The sequence below is a fragment of the Corvus moneduloides genome, chromosome 2 (assembly GCF_009650955.1).
Source record: "Corvus moneduloides isolate bCorMon1 chromosome 2, bCorMon1.pri, whole genome shotgun sequence".
Lineage (NCBI taxonomy): Eukaryota > Metazoa > Chordata > Aves > Passeriformes > Corvidae > Corvus > Corvus moneduloides.
Window position 1 is genome coordinate 93,616,868 of NC_045477.1, and position 27,491 is coordinate 93,644,358.

At 38.6% G+C, this 27,491-nt stretch overlaps 1 protein-coding gene across 3 annotated transcripts; it reads left to right on the forward strand.

Annotated features, from left to right (window-relative positions):
• Positions 1–9,408: 9,408 nt before the first annotated feature.
• LOC116440080 (interleukin-1 receptor-like 2) lies at positions 9,409–27,105 on the forward strand. 3 transcript variants are annotated; one of them, XM_032100398.1, is made up of 13 exons: positions 9,418–10,069; positions 10,470–10,721; positions 11,315–11,501; positions 13,941–14,010; positions 15,918–16,161; positions 16,465–16,651; positions 17,424–17,586; positions 18,951–19,016; positions 19,572–19,692; positions 21,780–21,928; positions 22,221–22,364; positions 23,763–23,924; positions 24,418–27,105. In XM_032100398.1, exons 3-13 carry the CDS (start codon positions 11,454–11,456, stop codon positions 24,807–24,809), a joined length of 1,746 nt encoding a protein of 581 aa, XP_031956289.1. In that variant the 5' UTR covers positions 9,418–10,069; positions 10,470–10,721; positions 11,315–11,453; the 3' UTR covers positions 24,810–27,105. The 3 variants fall into 3 exon arrangements, with proteins under 3 accessions (XP_031956291.1, XP_031956289.1, XP_031956290.1); XM_032100400.1 differs by lacking the exon at positions 23,763–23,924 and having other exon boundaries at positions 9,409–10,069; XM_032100399.1 differs by lacking the exon at positions 10,470–10,721.
• The last annotated feature ends 386 nt before the right edge of the window (positions 27,106–27,491 follow it).

A 27,491-nucleotide genomic window follows, 5' to 3' on the forward strand; every position in this document is an offset into this window, starting at 1 on the left:
TCCTTACCAGTAGTGTTTCAGAGATGAAAAAGAATGCATTTCCCATTCACTGATACAGGGTGTGAGACATTAATCTGACTGCCTCTACCTAATTTTTAGTTATGGGATTTATTTTATAATGTTTAGACAGAAGGAGAAATGAATAGTAATATGATTTTTTTATGAACAGTAGTGTAACTAAAATATTTTTAATCATTTAAATGCATTGTGATTAAATTGAAACTATATCCATTTTCTTTTCAGCTTCTGCTTAAATTGTAAATGCATCCTACTGTAAAAAAAGCAAAGGTCTTACTTAAGTAAGAGTGACTTCTTATATCAAGCTTTTGCACTTCATGGTGGTTTACACATGCTAGGTTATCTTCTTTGCCCCTCTTCACTTTCTGAATTACATTTAAAAAGGACACCTTATTTTTTTGCCATATAAACACACAAATGTAGGTGATAAAGTGATCATTCCCTTGGCTAGAATGGCTCTAGAAGGAAAGGTAGCTCAGTGTATCTGAAGAGCATCACTGAGCCCCAGGAACTTTCCCACACACCTTGTCTTGATGGACTGCCACAGCTCTGCAGAGTTTGTAGCAGGCTTCTCAGCACATTGTAGGCAAAACCAGCAGTTAGCTACGATACGGAAAGTAGGAAAAAAAAGGTTTTTAGACATGTTTTAATGTGGAAAGGATTGCTATTGTTACCAGCAAAATTATTTTCTGTATTCCTGAAGGAATATTACAGATTTTGAATTAAGTTATTTGTATTGTCTATGTTTTAATAATTAATTGTTATTGCATTTAGAAATTCAATCTGCCTAAAGACAAAGGGTTTCTTAGATTGAGAGAGGATCTTGTTCTGACTGATTGTGGGTCCCTAGAGGGCAGTCCTGGGCCACCTACTCTGAGGTAGCTGATGCCTGGGATACCCTTGGGCTAAATTATGGGGAAAGAAAGGCAATCAGTTAGCCTTCTTTGTACAGGCAGCAACAATTTAAACTTTATGATAGACTGGATGGTCTGTAGCAGCAACTTCAACATTTCTGAACAACGTGTGGCAACAGCAATTTTTGAACAGCCTGTGGATTAAGCTTTTCTGGACAACATGTGGCAACAAAGAATTAAACTTTTAAGAAGAGGAAGAAAGGAAGAAGGAAAGATAGTGAAATAGAGAAAAAATATCTGGGTCACCACCCAGAGTTCCAGTGCTGTCTCTGGTCCGGTTCCTGCAGGTGGTGGGTGCAGGGATGATGGGTGTACACCCTGCCCCTCTCTGTTTTGCTGTTTATAAACCAGTCCTTGCCCATGTGCATTTTATTATTCTTGAAATTTCAGAAGGAGGTTGGGGGGAGTCTCATGGTTTCAAATCCCCTCCCCTGACAGATGCAAGTGCACTGCTGTCTCAAACTTGTTTTTAGAAATAGTTACCCAAGATAAGCAAGTTGATCCCAGAAAAGCACTATCCTGCCGCCACAAGACCCTCTTTTTTTAACTGCACCTAATCTAGTTGGCATGGAAACATTCCTTTTCTCTTCTGCCAAATGTTTGAAACATTAACTTTTTCAGGTTTTCAGTTTCTCACACTGGTATGACTGAAAATGGAGTGGAAGGAATTTCTTAATGAAAATTACATATAGTTGCTTGGGAAAACGATATAACATTACATAAAAGTTATTAGTCAGTCTTCAGTCTTTGTGTAAAAAAGTGATGCAATTCCATGGATTTTCTATAATTTCTTTATCTAAATCCAAATGTTTGATGTGATGATTCTCTGTATTCATGAGGAGATGAATTGAAACACCCAAGAAAATGGTTTTCTTCAATTATAGCAATCCTTTCTAAAATACCAAGTTTTAATAGAATTACTAACACTTTGTTAATAGTTTTGTGTGTTTAGAAGCACATTCACTTTCAAATTCAGAGCCCAGGAACCCAGATATTACCCAGCTGCTCTTTAGCTGATGCTTGTTGCAAACATGTAACTATGGGCCCGATCCCGAGTTCACAAATAGTCTATGAACTGTCGGTCCAGTCGCGTTCAGAAGAGACAGCTGGATTCATCAATAACACAATTTATTGACTGCAACATCTATGGTTCTTTTGGATTGCCAGTGATAAATGCATTGACTGCAGAATAGCTGTATATAGCACTAACAATATGATTGCAATCACAAGCTTAATGTCCCTGGTCAACACTCAGCATAGCTGAGGACACAAGACTTACCAAAAGATATCCCTTCTGGGGAGGGCAAGGAGGACAAACCTGTCAACCCATCCCTGCAATTTCATGTCAAATTCTCATCCCCCCACTTAGATATGAAATTGGGGTACATTTTATACCTTATTAACCAGTATTTTTCAAAGTGCTGTGAGTGGGGCTGCAGTCAAACCTTACATTCTCTGTTGTCGCATTGTACAGAATATTTCTCCACAGGAGGTGTACTTGGTTTGTACAAAATATCCCTGGGTATCAGGTAGAAGAATGAGCCCCTGTGACTTCTACTCACTCCACATGCCTCCCCAATGACATGGCAACACAAATCACAAGATCTCCATCTGGTTTCCATGATTACACTGTGGGTCCTCTGACATACTGAGCTTTGCATTATCCAACAGTGCTCTTGCCACCAGTTACTCTTTCCTAGTCAAGTGATGTTGGTTAGGAGTGGAAAATGAAAATCTGAGGTGAAAATCACTATCCTGGAACTTATATGAACATTTAAAAGTTCTCGGATGGCAAGTGTGGTGAGTAGTAAGCAGGTTGCAGTACGTGGTGGTTCATAAGGCTATGAATGTGGGCAGTTTGGATGCCCTCCTAGTACTGCACATCACCTTCGTTGCCTCAGGGGTGGAAGGAAAGCAAATTCAGGCAGGTAAGTTTTGTGGGGATGAGCAGTAGTGTAAATAAAACTTCTGTGAGCTGTTTGTGACTCCAGTATTACAGGATGTGTGAATTCTTCAGTGCAGTTGAGTCTAGCAGCACAGCACAGCTGTATCCTGACCCACACTGGGATGTCAGGTGGATTCAAACCTCTTCTTTGGCTTTCCATGGAAGAAAACCCAGTCTGCAGCCAGGATGGGGTCATGAGCATGCACTGTAGCAGAGCCCCAGCATGCAAATGGTCAGTGCTTTGAGAGGGTGAAATATCAAGAGAAGATCCAGTGCAAACCCTTGACTGACACTGAGTTAAAGTTGCCAGCCTTCATTTCCCATTCCACAAAGACCTGTTCTGTCAGAAGCTGCTACTTCGTTTCTCAGTCCATCTTTTCAACTCTTGCTTTATTCACCCAGGAGCCCTCGATGTTGTTCCTTCCCTGAGCAATCTCTGTTCTGCCTAGATTACCAGTGTAAATATAAATATTGTTACAGTTTCAGTGTTATGGATTTTTTCCAACAAACCTCTGCTATGACTACAAACTTTGAACAATTAATAACAGAAACCAGCTGTTTGTAAATGTCTTCCTTAATGTTACAGGAATGTTTTCAGTTGGATTATTTACATGCAACTGAAAAAGGCACCAGGAGTTACAGAAGCCTTGAAGCCATATCAGTACCATGTTGCTCCTAAGAACAGATAATTATTCAAACATTGAAGGGTGATGGTATTGGTGCTTGCTTGTTTCTGGCTTAAAAAGGAAATAATGGAAAGTTAGTAGCTGGATTGAGATGATAAACTAATCAGCAGATGAGGTACTAACCGGTCAAAAGGCTACTTGTCTTTTTTACCTTTTTCAGTAATGGAATAATTTGAACGTTCGTCTACTACACAGGTAAGGTATTTCACAAAAAAACTTTATCTTAATATCAAATAATACTGTTCAGGTGTTTCTAGTCACAACAATGCTTCCTCCTTTTCTGCCCTTGTCCATAATAATTTTGTTAGATCTCTTAGGGATTTTTTTTGTTCAATGCTATATTCAAACTTAACAGCCAAAACAAATAGAATGATATTTTTTAAATAGTTATACCAGGCACAAATAACAACAAATCATCTGCAGACCTGCCTTTTTTTCTTTTTTTCTGTTCATTAGCAAAACAGAATGTCACTCTATTATCTGCTGCTGAAATTTCTAGCCTAGTGCTGTCTCCCACTTATTTTGGTAGATATTTTTAGGCTAGTGCTTTTTTCTCAGATAACATTTTGTATTTGCATCTTCAGGAGGCAAATGATCTTATTTTTCCAAGAAATCATATTATTGAAATTAAACTTTGTAACTACAGTGGACTGTAAGGGGGAAATGCCAGAGAGGAGACATGTCTGATGGGGAGAATGCAAAAAGATTTCTGTTAGAGGAAATTTAGTAGATGCTGGCATCTGGTAGAAACTTGTTTTAATGACCTACAAGTCCTTACGAAGATGGTCGAGTAATTTCTTGACTGGTTTTAAATAATAAAAAAACCCACTACAAGTGGAGATTTGACTGTCTCTGAATTGCCCAAAGAAGTCCTTTCAGGAAGTTAGAGACCTACATTTCTCCATTCCGCATTTGCTTGAAAGTTGCAGTGATTGGTGCAATACTTTCACTATGTCTTGCTTTTCCTTTTCTCGTTTAGCTCAAAGTTCCTGTGGTTAGTTGGTTGTAGGACTCCTTGCATTTTTAACTGTTGCAAGATGGCATTGGACCCTATCATCTGCCTGCAGAAAGGGGCTATGCTTGTGTAACTGCACAGATAAAGTGCAGTATGCAATCCTAGGACTGCTAAGAACATTTTAACACAGTAATTGTGAAGACTTGCAGGAGACAACATCACGGAGGATTTTGTTAGGTAATTTCCATGTAATCTTTTTACCATCTAAATTGTAAGGCAACACACTGCCTTCCAGTTTTTAGAGGACTTCATCTCAAACCTGATAGGCACAATTTTCTGACAGTGAGTGTCACATGTATTTGATTATGAATGCATTTTTTTTCCTTGTTTGTGACCAAAAACTTGGCTGTAGATACCTGTGCAACGTGTATATGTAGCACCTAGAAGGCCCGAGCTTGGAAAACACAGGACAACAATGGGCTTCCTCTGCCCTTTGGCTAGTTCATTCCTATCTCAGGTATCCAGTTATATTGATCTCTCTGTGAGTTGCTGTGCTTCATCCTAACAAAGGAGTGTATACTGGATGTATTGTTTACAGGCAGAAGTTGTAGTCTGTCTTCAATTTAACCTAGACAAGCCAAATTAACTTAAAATTTTCCTGAAATGTAAGCATCTCATTTTCCCTACTATGCCCATAGTTCAGTGAAGTCTCTTGGGATTTGTGAATATATTAACAGGACAGTGCACAATATTTCAGCTGAAGGTGGGCCAGTACCTTGAAGATTGTTGTCAAGGTCCTAAACAGAAGATGTGTGGGCATGCAGAAGTTACTGATCCATGGGAGAGCTGATGCAAGTGGGTGCAGGCCTGAGCTGTGCTGGATGTACCACGTGCTGCAGGTACAGCTGGAGCCAGCTCACCTGTGTGGAGAAGCTTTAGGCAGCTCCCACTTGACACCTGGCAACAGCTCCACCCGCATGTCTCAGCTTGACTCGAAGAGAAACAGCCTGTTTTCATACACCATCTTTTTGTGTGGCAGTAAAGATGATGAACAGAATTTTCTACTTCTGAGGACACCTTGTAAAAACCCTAAAGCCCTCAGTGCTGGCAAATGTCCCCACAGATGGGATTTGCATGGTGTGGCAAGCCCTGATTAGAGGTCTGTCTGAGACAGCACAGCTCTGGGTTCCCAGCATCAGAAGAGACATAAGGTTATCTGTGCTATCTCCTTTTACCTTCTCAGGTTATCTCAAATAACCCAAATTTAAATCAATATCCCATGGAGTCTGAGCACCTTTCTCACTGGAATCTATAGTGAAGACTTGCATCAGTGCACTGCAGGTGCCTTTGTTACTTCTCAGTTCACCTGATTTAAGGCAGCATTTGCTATTCCCTTTTTCTTTTATTTAAAAGATATACTTGTGAGTCATAGGAATCTTGACCCACAATTCTCCTTAGTCTGTGATTCTGGATGGCAAATAATTATTTTTGTGTTTACAATTAAAGAAAATAAAATGGTATAATTTCTGAGTGCAGGACGAGTAAATGGGTAAAAATCACTATGAGCCAAGCTGCAGGGTCACATATTTCAAACTATTGTGCCATTGGTAAATTACATAGGAAAACTTCAATTTTTTTTGTACAAGGGCTAATGAAAACATCAATATGAAGGCCATGGCTAATCCCCTGGCAAGTTCTCTCCATGGCAGTAACTACTGCCACACCTTGGCTTCTTCCTTTCCAAGCATCTGCTGTCATCTTTTGCTAGATGGCTTCCCAGTTAGCCCTGCAGCTCTGGCTTTGCAGTGTAGCTCAACTTTCTCTGCTCACCATGACAACTGGTTACCACAATGAAGGCAGTAAGGATATTGAAACAAAACAACAGACTAACATGATGCAACCAAACACTGCAACGTTACTTTCATATTTTCAATTTCCAGTTTTCCTCCCCTACCTTAACCTTTCTAAATCAAAATTTTTGATTACAGTGTTTTTGAATACTTCTTCCTCAATAGAAGATTCTTCTGTTCTCAAATCATGTAATACATACATGTTTTATGCGGCTTTAACTGTATCTAAATAATTACCTGCTATTACATTTCTTAATATTTTTTTTTCTTGTAGCTTTAAAAGATTTGTACATACAATGATAATCTTAATGTCTTCATCAAAGTTACCCTGTGCAACGAAACTTAAAGTAGAAATGGTATAAAAACATACATAAAGTGCTTTAAAACTCTGTTTAATTTGCCCTGCTCAGTTTCAGATGAGAAAGCTATATGATGAATACCTACTGCTGCCAAACCCAAAAAATATGATTGTGGCTAAAAACCACAGTTTTGCCCTAAATATACTTCTGTCTGTCTTAGAGATGTGGTATGACTATAGTCTCTTCTCATGGAGAAGGGATGATTTACCAGGCACAGGTAAAACATGAGATTACTGAATTATATAATTGCCTTAAAAACCCCTAACAACTCTGTTTGCTTGCCATTGGCACTTTTCCAAAAAAAATCAGGGCAATTATTGTTCTGATTTTTGCAGTTCAAGTCAGTTGGTGTGGAAGACCTGGTGACCACACAAGGCATGTTTGAAAAGACATAATTTCAGACTAACTGCTGTCAGGCACTGCTGATAGGTTGCCCAGCTAGCTGGAGTTTATGTTCAAGTTTTGCCTCATCTGAAAGGAACTCATTTGATGGGCTCCAGGATTATTTTGTGACACAAGTGCTCTCTTGATCCAAACAAATAAACTAATGCAGCCACATGCCCCAAGGAGATGATATACGTGAAAAAGGAAAGTTGTCAATTCTGTAAATCGAGAAAGACAAGTGATCTTGAAAGCTGGTTCAAAACTACTGGATGATGTAGGAAAATAAGAGGTTTGTGGTAATGAAAGACAATGTTCTAAATTCATCCCAGGCAACTTCCATCCCATCCCTCCCTAAGAGAAGGCTCTCTGATTTTCTTCTAAGCATAACTCAAAAGGATTGAATTATTTATTACAGACACTGTGCTCCCTTCATTGGCTATATAACGTTTATCAAATAAAGAAGGCAGGTGCCACCACCTGATGGAAAAACGACTTCTCAGTGATACCTTATTTAGCGTACACACTTTGTAGAAATGCTATACACCAAATGCTATCCTCAAGTCCAGTCTCTTAATTTGCACAGAAATCGCCTTATCTGAACTTTTCCTCAGCTGCAGAAAGATAAGGTACACCATGATCATCGCTCTGCTGCAATCAATTTTAAAAGATGGCACTGATGAACTTTATTAGAGCCCTCCTTGCATGAATTATGACTGCTTATTCTGTTTTAGAGATTTATGAGGCAAAATACTGCTGAATGTTCTCATAGATTAAAAAAAAAGTAAATTTCACTGCATAGATGCATAGATCTGATAAGGAGGATGTTTGGATAATGTTTTGCTTAGCATCATCTTCGGCGAATTTGCTAATTCTTGGTCTGCTTTGAACTGTCCCTGGTGACCATACCAAATATTCATGCAGACTAGTATTAATGTCCACTTTCCTCAGACAACCCACTTCGCAGACTAGTATTAATGTCCACTTTCCTCAGACAACCCACTTCTTTGTTTTCTTCTGCAATTTTTGTCTTGTGGGTTCCATGGTCTATGAATTTTTGCTGTTTCATGAAATGCAGCCGTTTCATTTCAGCTTTACTACACTTTTTTTTTTTTTTTTCTGAATTCTGGTTCACATTCAATGAATAGTTGAATGGTTGAATAGCTCTAATTTTACCTGCTTATTTTTATAATATTTTAACAAAGTGTTTTATACCAGAAACATTTTTACTAGAGATATTTTTTCCCTATTAGTAGTATTACAATGAATATAGGAGAAAAAACCCATCACAACTGCATACAGCAGAACCTCTACCACGTGTAACTCAAAAAGAATTCTTTAAAAATCTTTATTTTTTAAAAATCAGTGCTTCTAGAGCAATGAAGTAGACACCTCTCTTGCCTTTATGATAATCAGATTCAGCTCACAGATTTTTTTGGCGATGCAAAATACAGAAACTAAAAATCTTGTAAAATCTTGCATAATCTTGCATTGTTTGACCTAATACTAGGAGTTAATGAGAAACATTTCCAAAATTAAATACGGATATAAGTGGTGACCAAAGAGAGACAAGCTGACTACATAAATCCTGCTGTGTTTGCCAAATCAGGAATGAATTAATTTTCTGTGTACCTCCCAACAGTTTCGTGCCTGGAAGTGTTGCAATGTGCCTCCAGATAGCACTACATACCTTGTTTTGATGGAAGACAGTATATGCAGGCATAGCAGGGCGTAATCTTTCATCTTTACTTATCTGCAGCTACCAAGCAGTGGGCAGCATGTTTGAACGTGTTTCCATTTGGTAAATATAATAGTACCAGAACATGCAATGAAAGAAGTACCAGAAGCAGAATGAAAAAACAGACAGGGACACGACATGCCTGGATTATTCTCCACAGTTTTTGCAGAATACTTGCAATTTGCTTAGCAAATGTTATGATTTTTTATTTTATATTTTATATTTTTATATTTATATTTTGTATTTTTAACCATAATGAGAACATCTACCTTGATAGTTCTAAAGGGCATGATTGCTACCTGCTTTGTGAGGAACGTTAGAAAGAGCTTTCCTCTGCCTTAATATCTAGTTTAGTAGTTAGTCAACAAGTAAGTGGCAGTACAGCATTAAAATTGCCCATATTTGATTATGTGTTTAACAAAATAGTTTGAGGAACTTCTGCTTTGAGAAACTCTGGCTCCAGCTGTGGTGTGAGAGTGAAGCAGAGAACTAAGAATCACTAGAATCTAGAGAACATACTGTTCCCAGAACAGCCACGAATTAAGTAATCTCCATAAAATGTCAGGACTGCTTAGCAAGATTTGTAGATAAAAGCTTAGTGACTAAATGAGACTAAACCTGTACGTTCAAGCTTCCAAATATCTCAGTGACAGTCTGGTTAACTCAAACCAAGCAGACAAAGCAGCCTACTGAAGAAGCAAATAAATCGGCTGATGTCCCCGAGATGGTGCTGCCAACAGCGTCCGCAGAGTCTTGAAGGGCTCCTTCTCTTCCAGTGGCACAGTCTCTTCAACTAGGGTGGTTTGCAGCTGTTCGTACTTAAAAACAAGCAAGCAAGCAAACAAACAAACCTCAGTCACCTCCGATCTCGCAGTCTTTACTTGGAGGGTGAGCCCAGCCCGCAGCAGCGAGGGGCTGGGATGGCTGGCTGAGCTCAGTCTTTTTTCGACAGTGACTTTTGCTCAAACGCTTTGTTTTTCGGAACCTGCGTTTAATCAGCACCTCTTACCTGCGCTGGGGCGGGGCGGGGACGGGGGATGGCCCTGCCCTGCCCCGGGGCCACCTCACCGTCCTGGGGACACCCAGGTTTGCAGGCGGCAGGCGAGGGAAGGAGAGGCGTCGCTGGGAGGAGCCGTCCGTGCCGGGGCAGCGGCGCCGCCGTCCCGCGGCTGCCGGGGCTGTCGGGGAGGCGGCAGCGGGGCTCGCCCGCCCCCGCGGAGCAGGTAGGCAGCACCGGGCATTCCCCGGGCCCTGGCCCGGCCCCGGCACTCGGCGTGCAGCGGCGGGGGCAGCCGAGAGCCGGGGTGTCCGGGGCGGCAGCGGGTACGGGCGGCGGGGGCCGGGCAGGTGCGGAGCGCTGCTCTCCGTGGGCCCGGTGACAGGCGGACGGCGTCAGCCAGGCGGCACAATCCGGGAGGAGATCCGTAGGGCTGCGCCGATGGTCGCGCTTGCTCCGACGCCCCTCTTCTGGGGCTGGGAGGTGGCTCGGACCGAGGTAGTGTCTGCTGGGGAAACTCGGGCCTGGAGACAGTTTAGGAGTAGGAGTGAAACCTCTTATAAAAGGTCAGCCCTGTCCGTAGCTCGGTTCCTGACAGAAAGCCAGCGAGCCCCTGTTCTTCGCAGCTGCCCCTCGGCACTGAGCCTGGCGGGTCACCCTGCCCGGGCCGGCGGTCCCTGCACCGCCCAGGAGCCGCAGCCCCTTCCAAGGGAATCATTCCAGGAATACGTCGCAATTTAAATGAAGAGTGTTGGAAAATGATTTCTGCCGTGCCCGCTGAGGGATGCCAGCGTTTCACAGAAACACGGCTATCGTGAGAGTCGCAGTACTGTCACTACAACCCGACGGGGCTAACCCAGCTCTTCCACACTGACTAGGTATGTCCAGCGAAGGAATATATGTATTTGTTGTCATCATTTTTTTCTAGATCAAAAGTGAGACACTTGATTAATCTCTCTAGAAGAGGCATGGCATACCTTGCAGTTAATAGAAGCATTTATGGGAATATGAATATATGTATATATTTATGCATTTTTTATGATTTGAAATGTTCCTAGGCTTATGTACCAGAAATAGTGTGATCCTCTGATTTCCTGTTGGTTCTCCCAGTTCTCAGGACTGTTGCATGTTTGAATAAGTTTGTGCTTTTGAATAAGAGATTCAAAGAAACCTGCCACAAGTTTGCCAAAATCAGTGAAACCTGTGATCCTTTGAAGTGCCGAGGAGGCTTTTTTTTTTTGTTGAGTAGATCAGCTTTGAAAGGACTAAAAAGCAGATGAAAAGGTGTTTATGCCGATTTAATGAGAAATTTTCATGAAAATTATGCCTACATGCCATCACGGATGCTGTAATTGTAATTTAGATGTGTGTATCATTGAAGACCTCTTTCAGACAGTTGATGGGTTTTTTTAGGGGAGTTGGTTGTAATAATTTTTTTTTAACTGCAATTGATAAAAATATTTCCTTTCAGGGTGAAACTTTATGGACATGGCTTCGCATACCTGGAATTTTTTTTCCCCTCTGGAAAATCTGGTCAAAGATCACTAGAGCTGGTCTGTCCTGAATGATAAAGCTCCACAGGTCGATTGAGTGCTCAAGATGTGGACAGAATGGCTGGGAAAAGGGAGAAATTTAGCTGTTTATCATGGCAGAATGTGGTAGGAAAAACATTTGCAATTGATTCTGCAGTCATATGTATGTTATGTTAATCATTATTTATGTGAATGCATGCACAGAGAAGAGCCTAATTTTGCTATCGTGTCTACCTTCCATAGAAATGTAAATTTTTCATTGTGAGAAGTGAGAGACGAGGAAGTGTCCTCAAAGTAGTCTGTGTGTATGGTTTTACACAAGGCTGTATATATGTTTGCAAGTCTTCTATGTTGACAAAAGAGCAAATTATAAATTTAAATAGAAAGCAAAAACATTGAAATTCTAGCAGGATCCTGGAAGACTTTCTTTTAGGATGTGTTAAAATACTACTTCTGCATCTGCTGAATCTATTGGTGGGACAAAAAACTTCTTGAGAGAGCTTGTGCGAGACAGAACACTAGAGCAAGGTAGTGTTTTAATAGAACAAAGTTTGTGAAAAAACAGTGATTCAGAGAAGTCATAAAGAAAATACCTGCTCATAAGTGGAGTCTATTCAATCCTGTTGTATCTTTAAATTATTTCCATTACAATATTTCCATCGTTTTTAAAATTAAAAATGATAGATTTTTAGGATTTACCATGCATCACAACTAACGGAAAAATATTACTGTATCCCACAGCCGTAGGGAGGAGGAGAGAGATCCAACAGGCAGGAATTGTGCAGCAAGATTGATTTATTTAATTATTTTACAAACTCTTTTATAGACTTTTTTCTTCATAGTCTAATTGGACAAAGGATCAGCCACCCCCTGGGTGGATTGGCTAAAAATCCTAAACATCCATTGTCAAAATATTTTTCTACTGTACCATAAACATAGTTCTACAAGGTCGCAGGTGTTCATAGTTTATAGAACTTCTGCTAATCTCCTCGTGAGAGAGAAAAGTATCCCACGGGCTTAGAAAGAAGCAAGAAAATTCTTGCTAGCAGCAATATTGTATCCACAGAAAAAGTTGTAGCTTTTGTACAAACACGCATAACCTACCTCCAGAGATTTTAATGTTTTGCGTATTTCTATGCTCAAGATTCTTTCATGGACTCATCCCATCTTAGGCAAGAAAATACCTGCCTGGTAATTTAAATAGAAATTTGCAAGGAGGAAAGAGAAAGGGAAGAAGGGAAGCAGGCTGTGCAAGAAGCAGTGTGGATGACTCAATACATGGCACGCTTCTGAGTCAGTCTGGTGGAGCAAGACACGACAGCCGGAAGTGTCATCTTTGACTCTAGTAGAAAATGGTGATCAGCTAAATGTATGTCACAACAGGGTGGGAGTTCTCCTGCTCATCCTTCAGCTGGAATGGTTGCACTTGTCCTCTCACTGTGCTGTAAAACACTGTGGTAGGCTGAATAGAAAAGAAAAACCAGTAAGGCAGGTCAGATTAAGGATCAACTTGTCCGAGACATGCCACTAATAGATCCTTCTCCAAACACATTAGGGATCAGAGGACTACTAAAGAGTCCTGACAGTCATTCTCAAGTATATAAGTAAGCATGTAAAGGATAAATGCCTAGATTTTAGGTGAAGAAATATCACTGCTAGAGTCCCAAACAACTCTTCTGCTCAGCGTGTATTTTGATGATAGAGACAGAGGGAATCTGTTTCAGTGGCAGAATTTGCCAATGATACAAAGCTATTCAGGCTAGAATATGGAGGTGTAAATTGCAAAGAATGGCAGAAAGATGTTATGATAGTAAATGACTGGGTAATAATGGCAGAAGAAGATTGTTGTGGAGAAATGTAAAGAAAATTTAAAATGAAAACATATGGCCAAAATCTTAACAACATGTGCTCAACAGCTGACTGAGTTTGCCTCATTCTTGGCACTCAATGATGAGATCTTGAAACTTTACTACGTAGGCTCATGGGAATATCAGGTCAATACTCAGTAGTACTCAAAGAACAAAGATATGGTTAGAAATCACTAGGGGAAAATTCCATAAAAAACCAGTAACTGTCTTAGTTTATAAATCCATAGTGCCTTATGTTTTTAAGACTGTATGCTACAGCCTGTCCTCCCCATCTCAGACAGGCTGTAGCATAACTGGATGCAGTACAGAAGTGGGTAGCAAAAAATGTCAGAATTATGAAATCAGATTCCATCCAAGGGAGGGTTAGACAATCTAAGACTGTAGCTTGAGAAAGGAAGGGGCAGGAAGGAGTGTGCTAGAGATGTAAAAAAATCAAGTGCTTGACAAGCTGAAGTAGGAAATGTTCACTCATTTTTTTTCTTCTGGTGTAATAATTAGGAGCTGTCAGGTAAAACAAGCAGGTAACAGGCTCAAAACAAGTCAAAGGCAATTCCTATATTTCATGGGTCCTCTATTAACTATGTAATTCCTGTATTAATTGTGTAATATGTTAATTGTGTGATGCAAGTGTTTACTTTAAATTGTGGAAATTCATATTGGGAATCACTATTTGAAAGTTCTCTTTCCATTTCTGCAGGGAAACACCACAGCAAAAACACTGTTTTCATGTAACATTGCAACAGCATTTCTGTCTTTAATTATTGCAAGTAAGTTTATTGGTGGCTATGGAAAATTTTGTTCTGGAACTGTTTTTTTTTTTCCACACAAGTAGTACTAACTTTCTGTGAATATGACAGTAATAGTAAAATGTACATGCATGCCAATGAGTTTTTTTACATAGTCCCAAGAGCAGGAACCTCTCTTATAAAACATAATACGTGGTATTTTATGTACTAATGTATCACAGAATCACTTAGGTTGGAAAGGAACTCTTGGCATTATCTAGTCTAAGCTCATAGGGTGAGGCTTTTGAATATCTCTGCAGATGGAGACTGCACAACTTCTTTGGGCATCTTGTTCCAGTGTTTGATTGTCCTTACAGTAAAAAATAGTCTTTTCTTGTGTTCAGATAGAATGTTTTATGCTTTGGTTTGTGCTCATTGCCTCTTGTCCTGTCAGTGGGTAAAGCTGGCAAAGTCTGTCTATTTGTTCTTCGTTCCCTCCCATCAGGTATTTACACACATTGATAAGATCCACCCACACACTCCTCAGACTTTCTCTTTTCTAGGTTGAGCAGTTCCTGCTCTTTCATCCTCTAATGAAGTGAGAGGTGCTTTACTCCTTTAATCATTTTTGTGGCCATGTGCTGGACTCTCTCCAGTAAATTCAAATCTGGCAGGTCCTAATGCATCCCAGGACCCTGTTAGCCTTTTTTTGCCATGAGGGAGCATTGGTGGCTCATTATGCTACCCTTTAACCCCATAGTTAACCCCATAGTGAATATGTGCCAGTTGAACTCTGCAGTTCTGGTGTCTCCATCTCAGAAATATGGTATCAGAAGAGGTGGAGTGACAGTGTTGTCTGATATAGGATGGCTTCCATATGGGAAGTCTCTAAATGAAGGAGGACTCTGAGTTAGAGACAGAAGCAAGATGGGATGACAGTCTATAAAAATGTAAATACTGCAGAAGAGGCAGATGAGAGGAATTTTACCATTCCTTAAAACAAGAAATGCATGATACTCAGAGAATTTATAAAATCCAGCGAATGTTTTTTCATGCAGAAGGTAAGAGGAAAGAAAGGGGCCGAAATCAAAGTAGTATAGTATTTGTTGTGACCTCTCTTCTGCACATTTGGCACTGGTTGCTATCAGAGACAGGATATTGGGCTAAACAGACACTTGCATGACTGCCTGTGGCAGTCCTTATATAATAACAAAGCAAGGAAGTTTAGATAAATATATTACTGACTTGGGAATGTGACCATGGTATCCAGAGTTGGTGCCTTTTTAGTCATACTGCAGGGAAAAAAAAAAAAAGCCCAAACGGAACTCTTGGTGTTGCTCTTTCCTGCATGAGTCTGTGTCAGGAGTAAAGAAAATGAGCTCATTGGTGATTGTAATGATTCCTCTCTAAATGTTCATAAAATAAAGGGTGAGTTGAAATTCCCACAGCAAACTTAATATTTGTACAACACAATCTTTAACTTCAGTGTTCTCTTAGGAAGTTTAGGTATCAAAAGCATAGTGTGTCTTAAAGGATTACTCTGACCACAGTTAAGTGAAGTTAAAAAATAAAGACATTAAATGTGAAATTTGTGTGCATGTGTGTGTTTGTGTACATGCCCATGAAACAGAAACACAAGTACTTTAGTAGTTTGCATCTGAAAAAAAACATGCAAGTGACAAGTCTGCTGCAAACAAAGACAATCTACTGAGTGTAAAGATTGCATTCAAAAAACAGCATTTCATTTTAGTGGCATAACTATATCTGTGTGCCACTGAGTAGTACTCTCTCAGCTGTAAAGATAAGGGATTAAAATTGTATTTTTAGTAGCTGACTTGAGAATGGAGGTGAAAACTCCAATGAATTTTATAAATATAATCAGGAAATGAGTTTAGTATATTCGTGTGGGGTGTTTGAGTTTTTCTTTAATGTTTATCTCTTTCCTTTAGAGAAATGTGAAGCCTATGACGTGATGTTGAGGCAAAGTCTTGTGCTTGATGGGCAGCCTCTTGCTATTAAATGTTCACTGGAAAAGAGCTTGAAAAGTGGAGACTACAACTTAACATGGTATAAAGTTGGAAACCAGACAGCTGTGCCTAGAGACAAACTGTCTAGAATTCATCAGGAGAAGAATTTAATTTGGTTTCTTCCTGCAATGTTAGAAGATTCTGGAGATTATGAATGTGTCATAAGGTGAAAATTAAAAAAAAAATTATTTTTACAGAAATGAGTTGCAAAGTGAGTAACTTTTAGAAAGCAAGTAAAATTTTGAGGGTAAGAGAAATACTAATGAAGAAGAGGGAGTGCATCTACAAAAACTAACTTAGTTTGGGGAAATTAAGACTAGTTTTGGGGTTTTTTTCCTTGTAGGCAAAAGTAAATCTGTTAAAGAAACTGTAAACCCTTTTTCTTCTCTTCTCCAAAAAGAATGCCATACATTTTTGACCTGCAAAATATGCGAAATAGGTTAATTTAATTATGTTCTATTAATCGCAGAAATTTGACAAGCTGCAAGAAAATGTGTACAAAAGTAACAGTTTTCAAGAGGATTGATGGTTTATGCTTAAATGAAAAATTTGCTGTAGAGGAGGTGATATTCACATCATCATCTGCAAAGGTTGTGTGTCCGCACTTGGATTATTTCAGGAATGAGAAGATTATTCAGCCTGTTCGTTGGTATAAGGTGAGAACATGGTGTTTTGTACTGTCTTATAGCTGGCCATTATTTAAAATAAAAATCACTGATCTTTGAGAAGTGGACCAGAAGAACTAAAGGTTTTCTGTAAATTGGAGAAAAATGCTTTTAAAACAAATTAGAAGAGGATTAGGACTTTCTATCTTTTAAAGGTTTTTTTGATTATCAGGGCAGAAATTCAGCTGAGATGTAGGAGTGATGATGAACCACGTACCTCCCAGGTGACATCTGTTTACCTGCCAGGGAAAACCTGCCTTGTGTGGAAACAGATTTACTATGGCACATCTATTAGGTGCTCAATACCGTTCTACTAAATTATTCTATTTAGTGTTCACTCTCTCTTAAAGGCTCTTTCTGTCACAAGAATGTAGTGCCTTCTGCCAAATTCCTGCCTCAGGCCCATGCAGTCCGTATCGTACCAGTAGTACTGAGGTTCCTTAAAAAATGAAGTCTAATTATTGGGTGATTCTTCATTGATGAATACTTTTGCAAATACTGACAACCCACATTTTACTTTCTTTTTTCTCTAATATTGAAAGTTGTTTTCCAAAGGGAATGAAGCTGGATATCTTTAAATTAAAATCTCAGCTGAAGTGAAGAGTGCATTTCTTTATATTCCACTGCCCTCACTCTTCGTCAGCCTCTGCAGGCCATCCATCCTTATGCTGTGGTCCATTGAAACTTCAGATTGTATTAAAGAGAGAAAAACCATGGAAATATACAGTGATATGAATTAACATAGTTCTCTACATGCTTTTAGGACTGCCAGCTGCTGGAAGGAAAAAGGTTTGCCCTCTCAAACCGTGACCTTATAATTTTTAATGTGACTGTACATGATCAAGGAAACTATACGTGTGAAACAGCATATACCTACAATGGGAAACAATATAACATTTCACGAGACATCAGTCTGATTGTAGAAGGTGAGTAAATAATTTCACTCTGTGCTCTTAACAACTCCAAACTTTTGTCGCTAATTTCTAAAGACTAAAGTGGAAAGACCTAATCTGTGGATTGGAATGCCTAGGGCTACTGTTTTTCACCTAAATGTAAAGGAAATAAATGCTGACTGAGGGTATTTATATTCTGTCTGTTGTTGAAGATCTGTTCCCTTTTTCAAAGTTGCAGTCTTGTCAAAGATCTGCTATCCAGACCAGTTGCCTAAGTCCCTGAACAGATGCCCTGTAAGGCTTGGTGGCACAATACTTTCTACTGTGCCCTCTATCCTGCCCACATTATTTTCTCTTTCACATCATCCTCCTAATGCAAGAGCCTTGCCTGTTTTTTCTGTGTGCATATATATGCATACATATGTATGTATATAGGTGTGTGTGTATGAATATATATGAGCATGTATCATTCATATATATAATGTCATATGTATATGATATGGATAAACAAAATTGAGGAACATAGGGTTGGATCAAATGAAATGATCATTCTGGTCTCAAAATTTGTCCCTAGAACTTCTCTGTTAATGAAATTTCAGCTTCTACCTCTCAGTAGAGACAAAATCATATCACTCCTTTGCTGCAAGTGACTGGAGGTAGCTCAGTGGTTTTTGAAGACTCCAGCTGAACAAGTTTATACTAATTCGAGGTCCAAATAATAATGCGGACCCATTTTTCAGAAGGAAAAGGGAAGAATACATTCAGGATAATCCTGTATACTTTGCTAGGGGGCTCAGATGAGATGCTTTATGATTTATATGTTTGCTTGGAGGGTGTCATATATGTACTCTTAATTGTAAACATCTAAAAGTAGTCACTGGTATTATAGTTCCTTATAGATAGCACTGTGGGAAGAACTTTAAGGTACTTAACTAGAGTATAGAAATGAAATTTCCTCTTATGAATAGCAGAAGTCTAAAACAGATGAACTGTACTCTAAAAGTACTTGGCTGCAGTTTGTATCTGTGGGACGCTTGGTGACAGGCTATCCAGACTGTAGACAGTTAATACTCTAGATACTCATACCCTTCTCAGCAGCTGTGTATGCAATATTACAGAGTTTTTATGCCATGGAACAGCCAGACCACCACAAGTGTGTGGAGATTTGTGGCATTACATTTTGGAAGAGATGGAGTGAAGGATAGTTTAGCTTCAAGTCAGAAATAATAACTACCTGAGATGTGATACTTTCAGTATTGAGTGATATTTTGTTATAAAATGGCTGACAACCTTGTCTTTAGTAAGGGGGTGTTTTTAGGTTGTACTTAGGTTATAGAACATAGAACAGACTTAACTGCCCCTGGTTTTCTGAAAAGCACTTTCTTTCTTTTGCTTAGTGACCCCACCAAAAAAGCCTCCAGAAATATTTTACCCAAGAAACAACTCCATTGAAGTGGAACTCGGTAAGTAGTTTTATCTGTCAGAAAATATGAATTTGTATCCTAGTGAAAATGTATTCTCAAGGAGTGTCCTATTCTGTGCTTTCTTGGCTTTATTTTCAGAAAAAACTAGTTCAGTGACCAGCTCAGTTTCCCTATGTTGTTCTCCCAAAGGAGGAATGAGGGGTGAGAGGGAAAGAAATGATGCATGTTGCTTACAAAGGCCTAAAGAAATTTCTCAGATGCAAGGAAAGCTGTAGGGAACCCAAGTGATTATGTGTCACATCTGTTGCTTTTCATCACTGTGAAAGAGATTCTAAGAACAGGTCCATCTCAAATCTGCAGGCAAAGTGATGCCCCAGGGGAAGCATCTTCTTCCTGGATTCAGCTTCTTCCATCCTACCATTCTCTTTCTGGAGCTGCAGATCACTGAGAATATAGACCCTGTGTTAGAGTAACTTTTCTGAAGGGGTTTAGTACCATCCTTAGCTGGTGTGTGTGTGAATCTGTGGACAGAACTGTATAGACTTTAACTAGGTTATGGAAATTAACTCTTTACTTTGTAACACAATTTTATAGGCTCACAGGTTACTGTGGATTGCAATACAACAGGTGCTGATGGGTATGAGGTGTACTGGACAGGCAACGGTGTGTATATTGATGTATTTTATATGAGCAGAATTTTTGCAAGTCCCTATGAGTAAGTATATTTTCAGATAAGAAAATACTGTGTTGGCAACCAAAGTCGAACTTCCTCCCTCTGACATTAAGACATTTAGCAGCATTCCTCCCTTGATTTAAATAGCATTCTTCTTAAAAACTCCTAATGATTGCCTTCTCCGACTTGCTTCCTGCTTTGAAATAGAAACTTGAAGCATAGTAAGCACATGGGCTTCCCATGGGATTGTGCTTTTCTTGCTCATTGTAAAAAATCTGTCTTAATTTCCAGTGTTGGGAAAAGGTGTTTTGTTACAGTCCCATAATTGTAATACAGTCTCTTTTGAGCAGGCTCTGGCCTGGCAGAGACCTCTTTTGGTCGGATCAGGCGTGTTCAGGTGCATGATCTTCAGACTGTCTCTTTCTTCTGTGTTCCACATCCGCCTCTCTGAAAGGTTGCAAGAGGACAAATCTGTGCTATACAGGAAAAATTGAGATTTCTAGGTTTAAGAGAGTTAATTTAGAGAAATTTAACTGAGATCAGCTGAAGAGCTAATGGAAGACTTAATTGAGGGCATTTGTACTGAAGCTTAGGGGTCAGAAGAGAAAAGGGAGACAGATTTCTGGTGACGAGCTGGGTTTTGGGGGACTTGGACTGAGTAAAGTATATGAAGGGCAAGTGAGAAACAAGGCCATGGTGAAAAGCAGGTTAAATGGAATTAGAAGAAGAGAAATTATACCTGACTGGAAAAACAAACCCAAATTGGAGCAAGAGGGAATCTGAAATTTTCTTAGACATTACAGGCTTTGATCTGAAAATTTCAGGTTTTATTGCCAGCCCTTATGGTGGCGCTGTGAATAAAAAAATGTGATAATTTTTGTAAATTCTGGACCACTATCTGTTACCAAAAAATCAATTAAGGAAAGAGAATAATGTCCTCCAAGTAAGAATACAGTTGCAAGAAATTAGTTTTCATCATAAAAAAAGGGAGAAATAAAATGTTGAATTATTTGGGTGCTCACCAAGAGAAAACACTATACGAAAGTATTATATTATACATCATAAAGAATTGTAATGCCATAAACTATTGGGCCGTAATGCAGAGATACATGGTCACTGAATTGATATTGTAAAAGCAATGTTACTTTTTGTACTTCCTAGCACTTACAGGGTCATCTTTGCAACCATTAGTCATTTGCACTGGTGATGTTGGTTCATTCATTCCCTGTTACAGTGTTCAAATTACTGCAACTCTTTGCTTAGAAAGTGATTCATGTGGGCCTATGTATGCCCTTTGTGATATGTTTCAAGCTTTTATTTTGTGTTTTAAGTGGTAACTAGACTATGCTTTCAGGAAAGAATAGTGCTTGACAAAGTAGACTAGTTAGTTATTTTTGCATTTGAGGTCTGCTGTTAACAAGGTAATGGTGTCCCTTATTTTGCTGGTGGTTAAAAAGTTTAGTTCTCACACTAGTCACATGTCATGGTACACAGCTAACTGAATGTGCTGTATGAGCTTTTTTTCATCCTTGAACAATGCGTGGGGGATAATCTGTGTCTCTTAATGGTGCAGCCTGAGACAACCAGCTGTTATGAGTCTGTTCTGACCCATGGGGGTGAAGCACGCTCTAAACTCCACTCCCTGTGGCTGGAATCACGTTGTGAATTGGTGTTGTCTGCCACATGTCACCAGTTTTGATGTCCTCCCTGTCCCAGAGCTGCTGAACACAAGATGATGCCTTGTCCAGGGCCTCTTTCAGTGTTGTATTCTGTTGTGAAGTATCTCTTTCCATCTACTCTCACAGAGATTGGGAAGTCCATAACAAGAGTTTATTTAGGTTTGTAAGGCATATTTTTGAACTTCAAAATATAGAAACACAGGGGAAACACAGCTGCAGATAAGATAACATCTTGATATCTTGATGCTTTCTAAAGCATATGCTAAATGTCAGTACGAGGAGAGGTCTGACTGTTTGTGTTTCTTTCATATTATGTAATTTTTCATCTGTTGTGAAGTGCTGTTGACATTTGCAGAAGGAAATAACCATTGTTGTGCTGCAGATGTCAGAGATGAAGCCATTCCAGAAAGGGCTGTGGTTTTATGGTTTTATTTGTCACCTTTTGGACAGGGGAGAAACTTCTTACGATGGGCGCCCCATGCATTCTGTGAAGCTAATAATTTCAGAAGTGAGCAGTGAAGATTATGAGCAGCCATTTGTCTGTCAAGCTTCAAATGCCTTTGGGCAAGTTGCATCCTATATTATAATAAAACACAAAGGTAAGAAATACTGTTATTTTTGAGGCCTGTGACTATCTTTACTTCCCCAGAAGGTGTTTTGATACCAAATTGTGGTGTATCAAGTTAAAAGAGAACAGAGGTGTTACAGTTTGCAGTATGCATGTACCTGTGCGTAGGGAAGGAATCACTATAATATTGTATTTATCACTATTTTAAAAAAAGGTAAATAGAATGAAAAGTGTAATATTCAAATTTGTATTGAATTTATGTGAAAGATCAGATTTGGACAAATTCAACATTTAAAAAAAAAATTTCTTCTATTTTTGTGCAGTTCCCGATATACAAAGATGGCTGACTGGAGGGCTTGTGTCTTTGTTAATTTTAACATTTATTACTTTAATAATCTACAAGATGTTCAAGATTGATTTGATGCTTTGGTACCGTAATTCTGTCTGTGCCCTTACAAGTAAGGAAGGTATGTGAGTGTGACCAGGTAAGTAAGTGTAATTAACTTATTGATTTTTTTCACCTGCTATTACTTCTGAGAAATAATTATTTAGTACAATGTACATGGAACTTCCATAAGGAATTTTCAGATATGCACAAAGAAATTTTGTGCAGGATTTTTTTTCAGTCATATAGGTAAAATAGATAATTATGCTTGAGGTAATAAAAACTGTGTAATATTGAAGACAATCATAGTGAGATAAGTGAAAAACAACTATAGGTTATTCCAAAATGAGCATGTTGCTTTTTGCGTTTCTGTAGTTTCTTTACATGCAGATTTATGGTCACTCTGATGATGAACAATAGGTGTCAGCAGAGCTACATCCTGTAAACTGGATGTTTAAAGATGTGTATTAAGTATTTATTTTGAAAATCAGACTCATTTGTCAGAGATTAATTTTGTTGGTTTTTTTTCATTTTGCAGTTTCTCTCTGTTACCTTCACTTTCCTTCTAAATCCTGTCAGTTATGATGTTGACATATCAAAGAGAAAATATACTGCTAATTCCATGTTCTGGGATTCTTCTAATGTGTTGTAGTTCAATGTACTGTAGACAAATATATTGGACAGGTGTGAAAAATTTGAAATAAGTGCAACATCATAGATATATTTCATACCAGTTCTCAGAACTAGACTGTCTGAAGTTCCCCATGTCTTGAAAGTGAATGGATTACATACATTAAGATAGTTAATGTTTACTCATGGCTGTCCTAAAAGTTTTCATGGAAAAGTAGTTTCAACTCCTGGTCAAAAGTTCAGTTGTACTATATTACCGCATTAGAGTTCTAATTAAAAGGAAAAAAAAAAAATCAAAGTTTTTAACTTGTTGAGTTAAATCTGACTTTGGCTTGGTTCTTTCAGTCCTGCTTGCTATGCAGCCTTAACTCTCAAAACCTCAGAAGCCTTCTGGCCTTTTCCTCCACCCGAGAAAAGCCCCTACAGGACTATTACAAGAAAGAATTGCCTTTTTTCCACCTTCTCTTGTGGTTAGTCAGAAGTGGAGATAACTACTGTTGAGTTTCTTTCAGGAGAACTGGTGAAGACAGTCCTGTAAGAGGGTATTTCTTAAATGTCCTGGCACCTCTGGGGTTGGGAGCTCCTTCCTGCAGGTCCCAGGTCCTGCATCCAGTTCACATGGGGACTCCTCCATCCCCATGATGGGACCTTTCCCATCAGATTCTGTCAGATTCTGTGGCTGATCATCTTTATTTTGATTCGTAGAGCATTTTACTTCTGTGAAGTTATTCTGTCAGATGGGTGAAATCATCCCACATTGCTATTTCTAAACAGTCCAAAATGAAACTTTGCAATGAAGGCATTTTTCTGAATTTTAGTTTTTTAATAGAAATGTTTATGTTTGTTTTAGATGGTAAAATCTATGATGCATATGTCCTGTACACAAAAAGCAGCGAAGGCAGAAGTGTCTGTTGTCTGGAAACCTTTGTTCGTAGAATACTCCCAGATGTTTTAGAAAAACAGTGTGGATATAACCTTTTCATATTAGGAAGGGATGATTTACCAGGAGAAGGTATGCTTTAATTTGCAGAGTAAACAGGTTGCCTTTTGACACATTGTTCTCAGGTTATAAGTTTATCTATGCAATTTAAAACCACATTTTTGGAAAAGAAAGCTGTATTTGTTTAGTTTTAATGGATAATTTACTCAATGCAAATTTTTTTCTTTTTCTTTTTTTTTCTTACTGAAAATTCTGTTCTGGTGTTGTGAGGGTCTGTGCTTTCTTCTTAGTGATGAATGAATGAAGACTTAATAGCATTAATAATGTTGTTGAGTTTTTTTGAATGATATCTTCTGCTGAGGGCAGGAGGAACCAATTTTTTAGTAAGTTTTATGTCATGTAATCGATCACGAATCATGTATCATGAATGGCAGTGTAAAGATCTTGAAGCAGCCACTGCTCTGATCTAGCCACAGCTTCACGTGTGCAATTTTAAAATTAAGAACTATTTTCCACAATTGTAAAGTTTCTTTGCAAACTTTGATTGTTCCTTCATCACTTACAGCTGTGGTCAGTGTTGCTGATGAAACCCTTAAGCAAAGCAGAAGACTGATGATTATTTTGGGATCAGAAACATCTAGCTGCTGCCTGTTAGAAGACACCTCTGAGCAACAACTAGCTATGTATAATGCTCTCATCCGTGATGGGATTCAAGTGATTCTAATAGAAATGGGTGAAATACAGGACTACACAATCATGCCAGAATCAATCAGATACATTAAGCAAAAGCATGGAGCTATCCAATGGAAAGGGGACTTCTCAGAGAAATCTTGTTCAGCAAATACAAGATTCTGGAAAAATGTGCGCTATCAAATGCCATCCAGGAAAAAGGTACCTTATTCTGAAGTGTATTTGTTGCCCCTAACTTCAAACAGTTCTGCAGCAAAAGGAAATTAAGAAGCACTTATTTAAATAATAATGAGAAAGTAGTTCTGAATTGGGATGTTTCTTTCACAGTCTTTATATTACAAAGTAAATGTTTTCTTTGAGGAGTAAAAACTTCTCATCCCTTCCATAAATTACACCCTAATAAAAACCTCTGTGCAACTTTATTTCTGTTATGGATTTTGGATAGTGACACAATTTGTTGTGTTAGTCTCCATCAGATATTAGAAGTAAACATGGTGATGTTTTAGGCTATTAACTAGTTGTGGTCCACATAAATGTTGTATGAAGAAACAGCTATGAAGTCCCTTCTTTAAAAATTAAAAATGCAGTTGATAAATTAAAAGTCTATTTCTGTCATCAGCATTTTCCTAGTCATTCTGTTCCATTTCTTGTTGCCTTTCCATAATTGTCTGACTTCCTTATTGCTGCAAGAATCTGCACTGTGCAAGTTTTTCTCCCAACCTTACCCTTGCTTCTTGAAGGGGTTGGGGAAAATACATGACATAGCAGGTGTATTTAAAACTCACAACACCGAATGTGTTTCTGCTGAACAGTTTGTACCAAATGTGTTCAGCAAATGGAAGGGAATGAAATCCGTGGATTTTTAGACATTTGTTGAACAATTCTGTGATATCTGGTATATGTTTTCTTTTTAATCTCTTGAAATGCTTAGGAAACGAAAATAGTTCAGATTTCTTGAGAATGGGAAGCTTTCTAGACTGTGCTGCTACTCTGGAAACCAGATGTTCTCATGCTGTGTCTCAACTTTGCTAACTGCATGCACAGAAACTCACTGAGAGTCTATCAAAGGACTGTGCTTGGGCTGGGTATACTGGAGAGTGGAAAGTGGCCAGTTCTGAAACATGACCAGATGCTAATGGCAAGAAATTATATCATGTCTACATGTGAAAAAAGAAGTTAGAGGCATGTGGCTATATCAAACTGCTTGGGAGTATCTTGGTATTTCTGGACCCCAATCTACTTTCTGTGTGCATCACTGTGAGAAAATGACATGCTGCTTCCTTTTCAAGGTGGTCTGATGCAGCAGGAGTTTTCATGCTCCAGCTTTGAAGAACATTATCTGAATGCAGATAAGAATTTTGTTTGCTTTTTAAAAATTGTTTTCTGAAGTCAAGTAGGTTCTTACATCATGTTTATTGCCAGGATAGCATCTGTCACTGAATTCCTTTCAGCTGAGTCTCAGAGGTATGTATATCTAGAATATTCTTCATTGGGCTGTATTGATGGGAGAGAAAGCAAAATCTAGGAGTGGGAATATATAATCAAAGGGAAAGATTTCCAATAGCATTTCATGGTACTTTTTTCTTTGTAAAGGGGTAGTAAATACTCCTTACTTCTCATTCTCCTGGCTGTGGGGTTCACAACTGTGTAGTTTTCCAGAGCCTTCACTGACTAGAGGCTTGTTCTGAGGTGTCACCAGGAAAACTGGGAACAGGATAGATCCATCAGATGAAACACTATTGTCCTAGTAAGGGTTGAATCAGTCTTCTTTGGAAATGTGTAATATTTAGGCTGGAACTTTTAAAAATAAATTTAGGGACTTAGAGAATTCAGATAATCATAATTTTCAAGTGTTTAGACTTAGCAGGCTCAAAAAAAGTATTTAAAATTAGTTTCCTTCTTTTTTTAGATTTGTGTTTAAAAACAGGACCCTCTTATTTTCAAGGTAGAAGGAGAAAAATAATAAGGAAAAGATGTTGAAACTGTGGTAGTTTTTTTCAGCTTACTTATTTCATATGCTTTGAAATAAAAAAACTAAACAAACTAATGACTAGGATTTGCAGTACTACATAAAAGTAAATTGATTTGCAATTTGTGCTGGTATTTTTCTTTTTTTCTTTCTGTGAATGTGCTGTTATGATTTCTGGCTGCTTTTTTTCATAGTTCTTTTCAGAGATTGGCCACAGTATTTAAGATAAAAATTTTCCCATTTCTCCACTAAATGAGACTCCTAAAGACTCTTAAGAGAAGACAGATGATTCTGAGTCACCATTGGTTTACCTGATACTTTCTTTCAAACAACCACATTTAGTATGGTTATGTAGACATTTTGAGTCCTTGTGTGAAAGTGAGTGTGAGAGAAAGGTTTTGGTTATCATGGTTGATTGTTAGCTAGCTAATTCAATGTAGCACGACATGAGATGGCTTATCCTTTTATCAGGGGGCTTAATTTTGAAGCTGAATTTTGTCTCTATTTTCTCTCCTTGGAAACTGTTTTTTTTGCAAGTCACATAGGAAAACACACTATTTTTTTTTGGTGGTACAATAAAAGAAATCCCATAGAGACAGATGTGCTGGTTGCTCTTTATTAAAAAAAAACCAATAAATCCCAACAACTCCACAAATGATTAGTTGGCTAGAGGTTTGCTCCTGAAAACTTGGCAGCTTCAGAAGGAAAAGGCAAATGCAGTGTAATCAATGGAAGAGTATTTGTTCACCACTTTGTAGTAGATATATTTCAGTTTGTTTATGCCGACAGAGAGCAAAGTCTAAATGGTATGTGGCATAAGATACACTGAAAGCATTCTCTGCACCGTTTTTAGTTTTACAGCCATAACTACATATTCATTCTGTTGGCTTGCTCCTGTCAATTTATTTGGTACTCCAGATTGCACTGTCCTTTCTTTGCCTGGTGATTAACTTGTTTCATATTTGCTAATTCCACTGCAT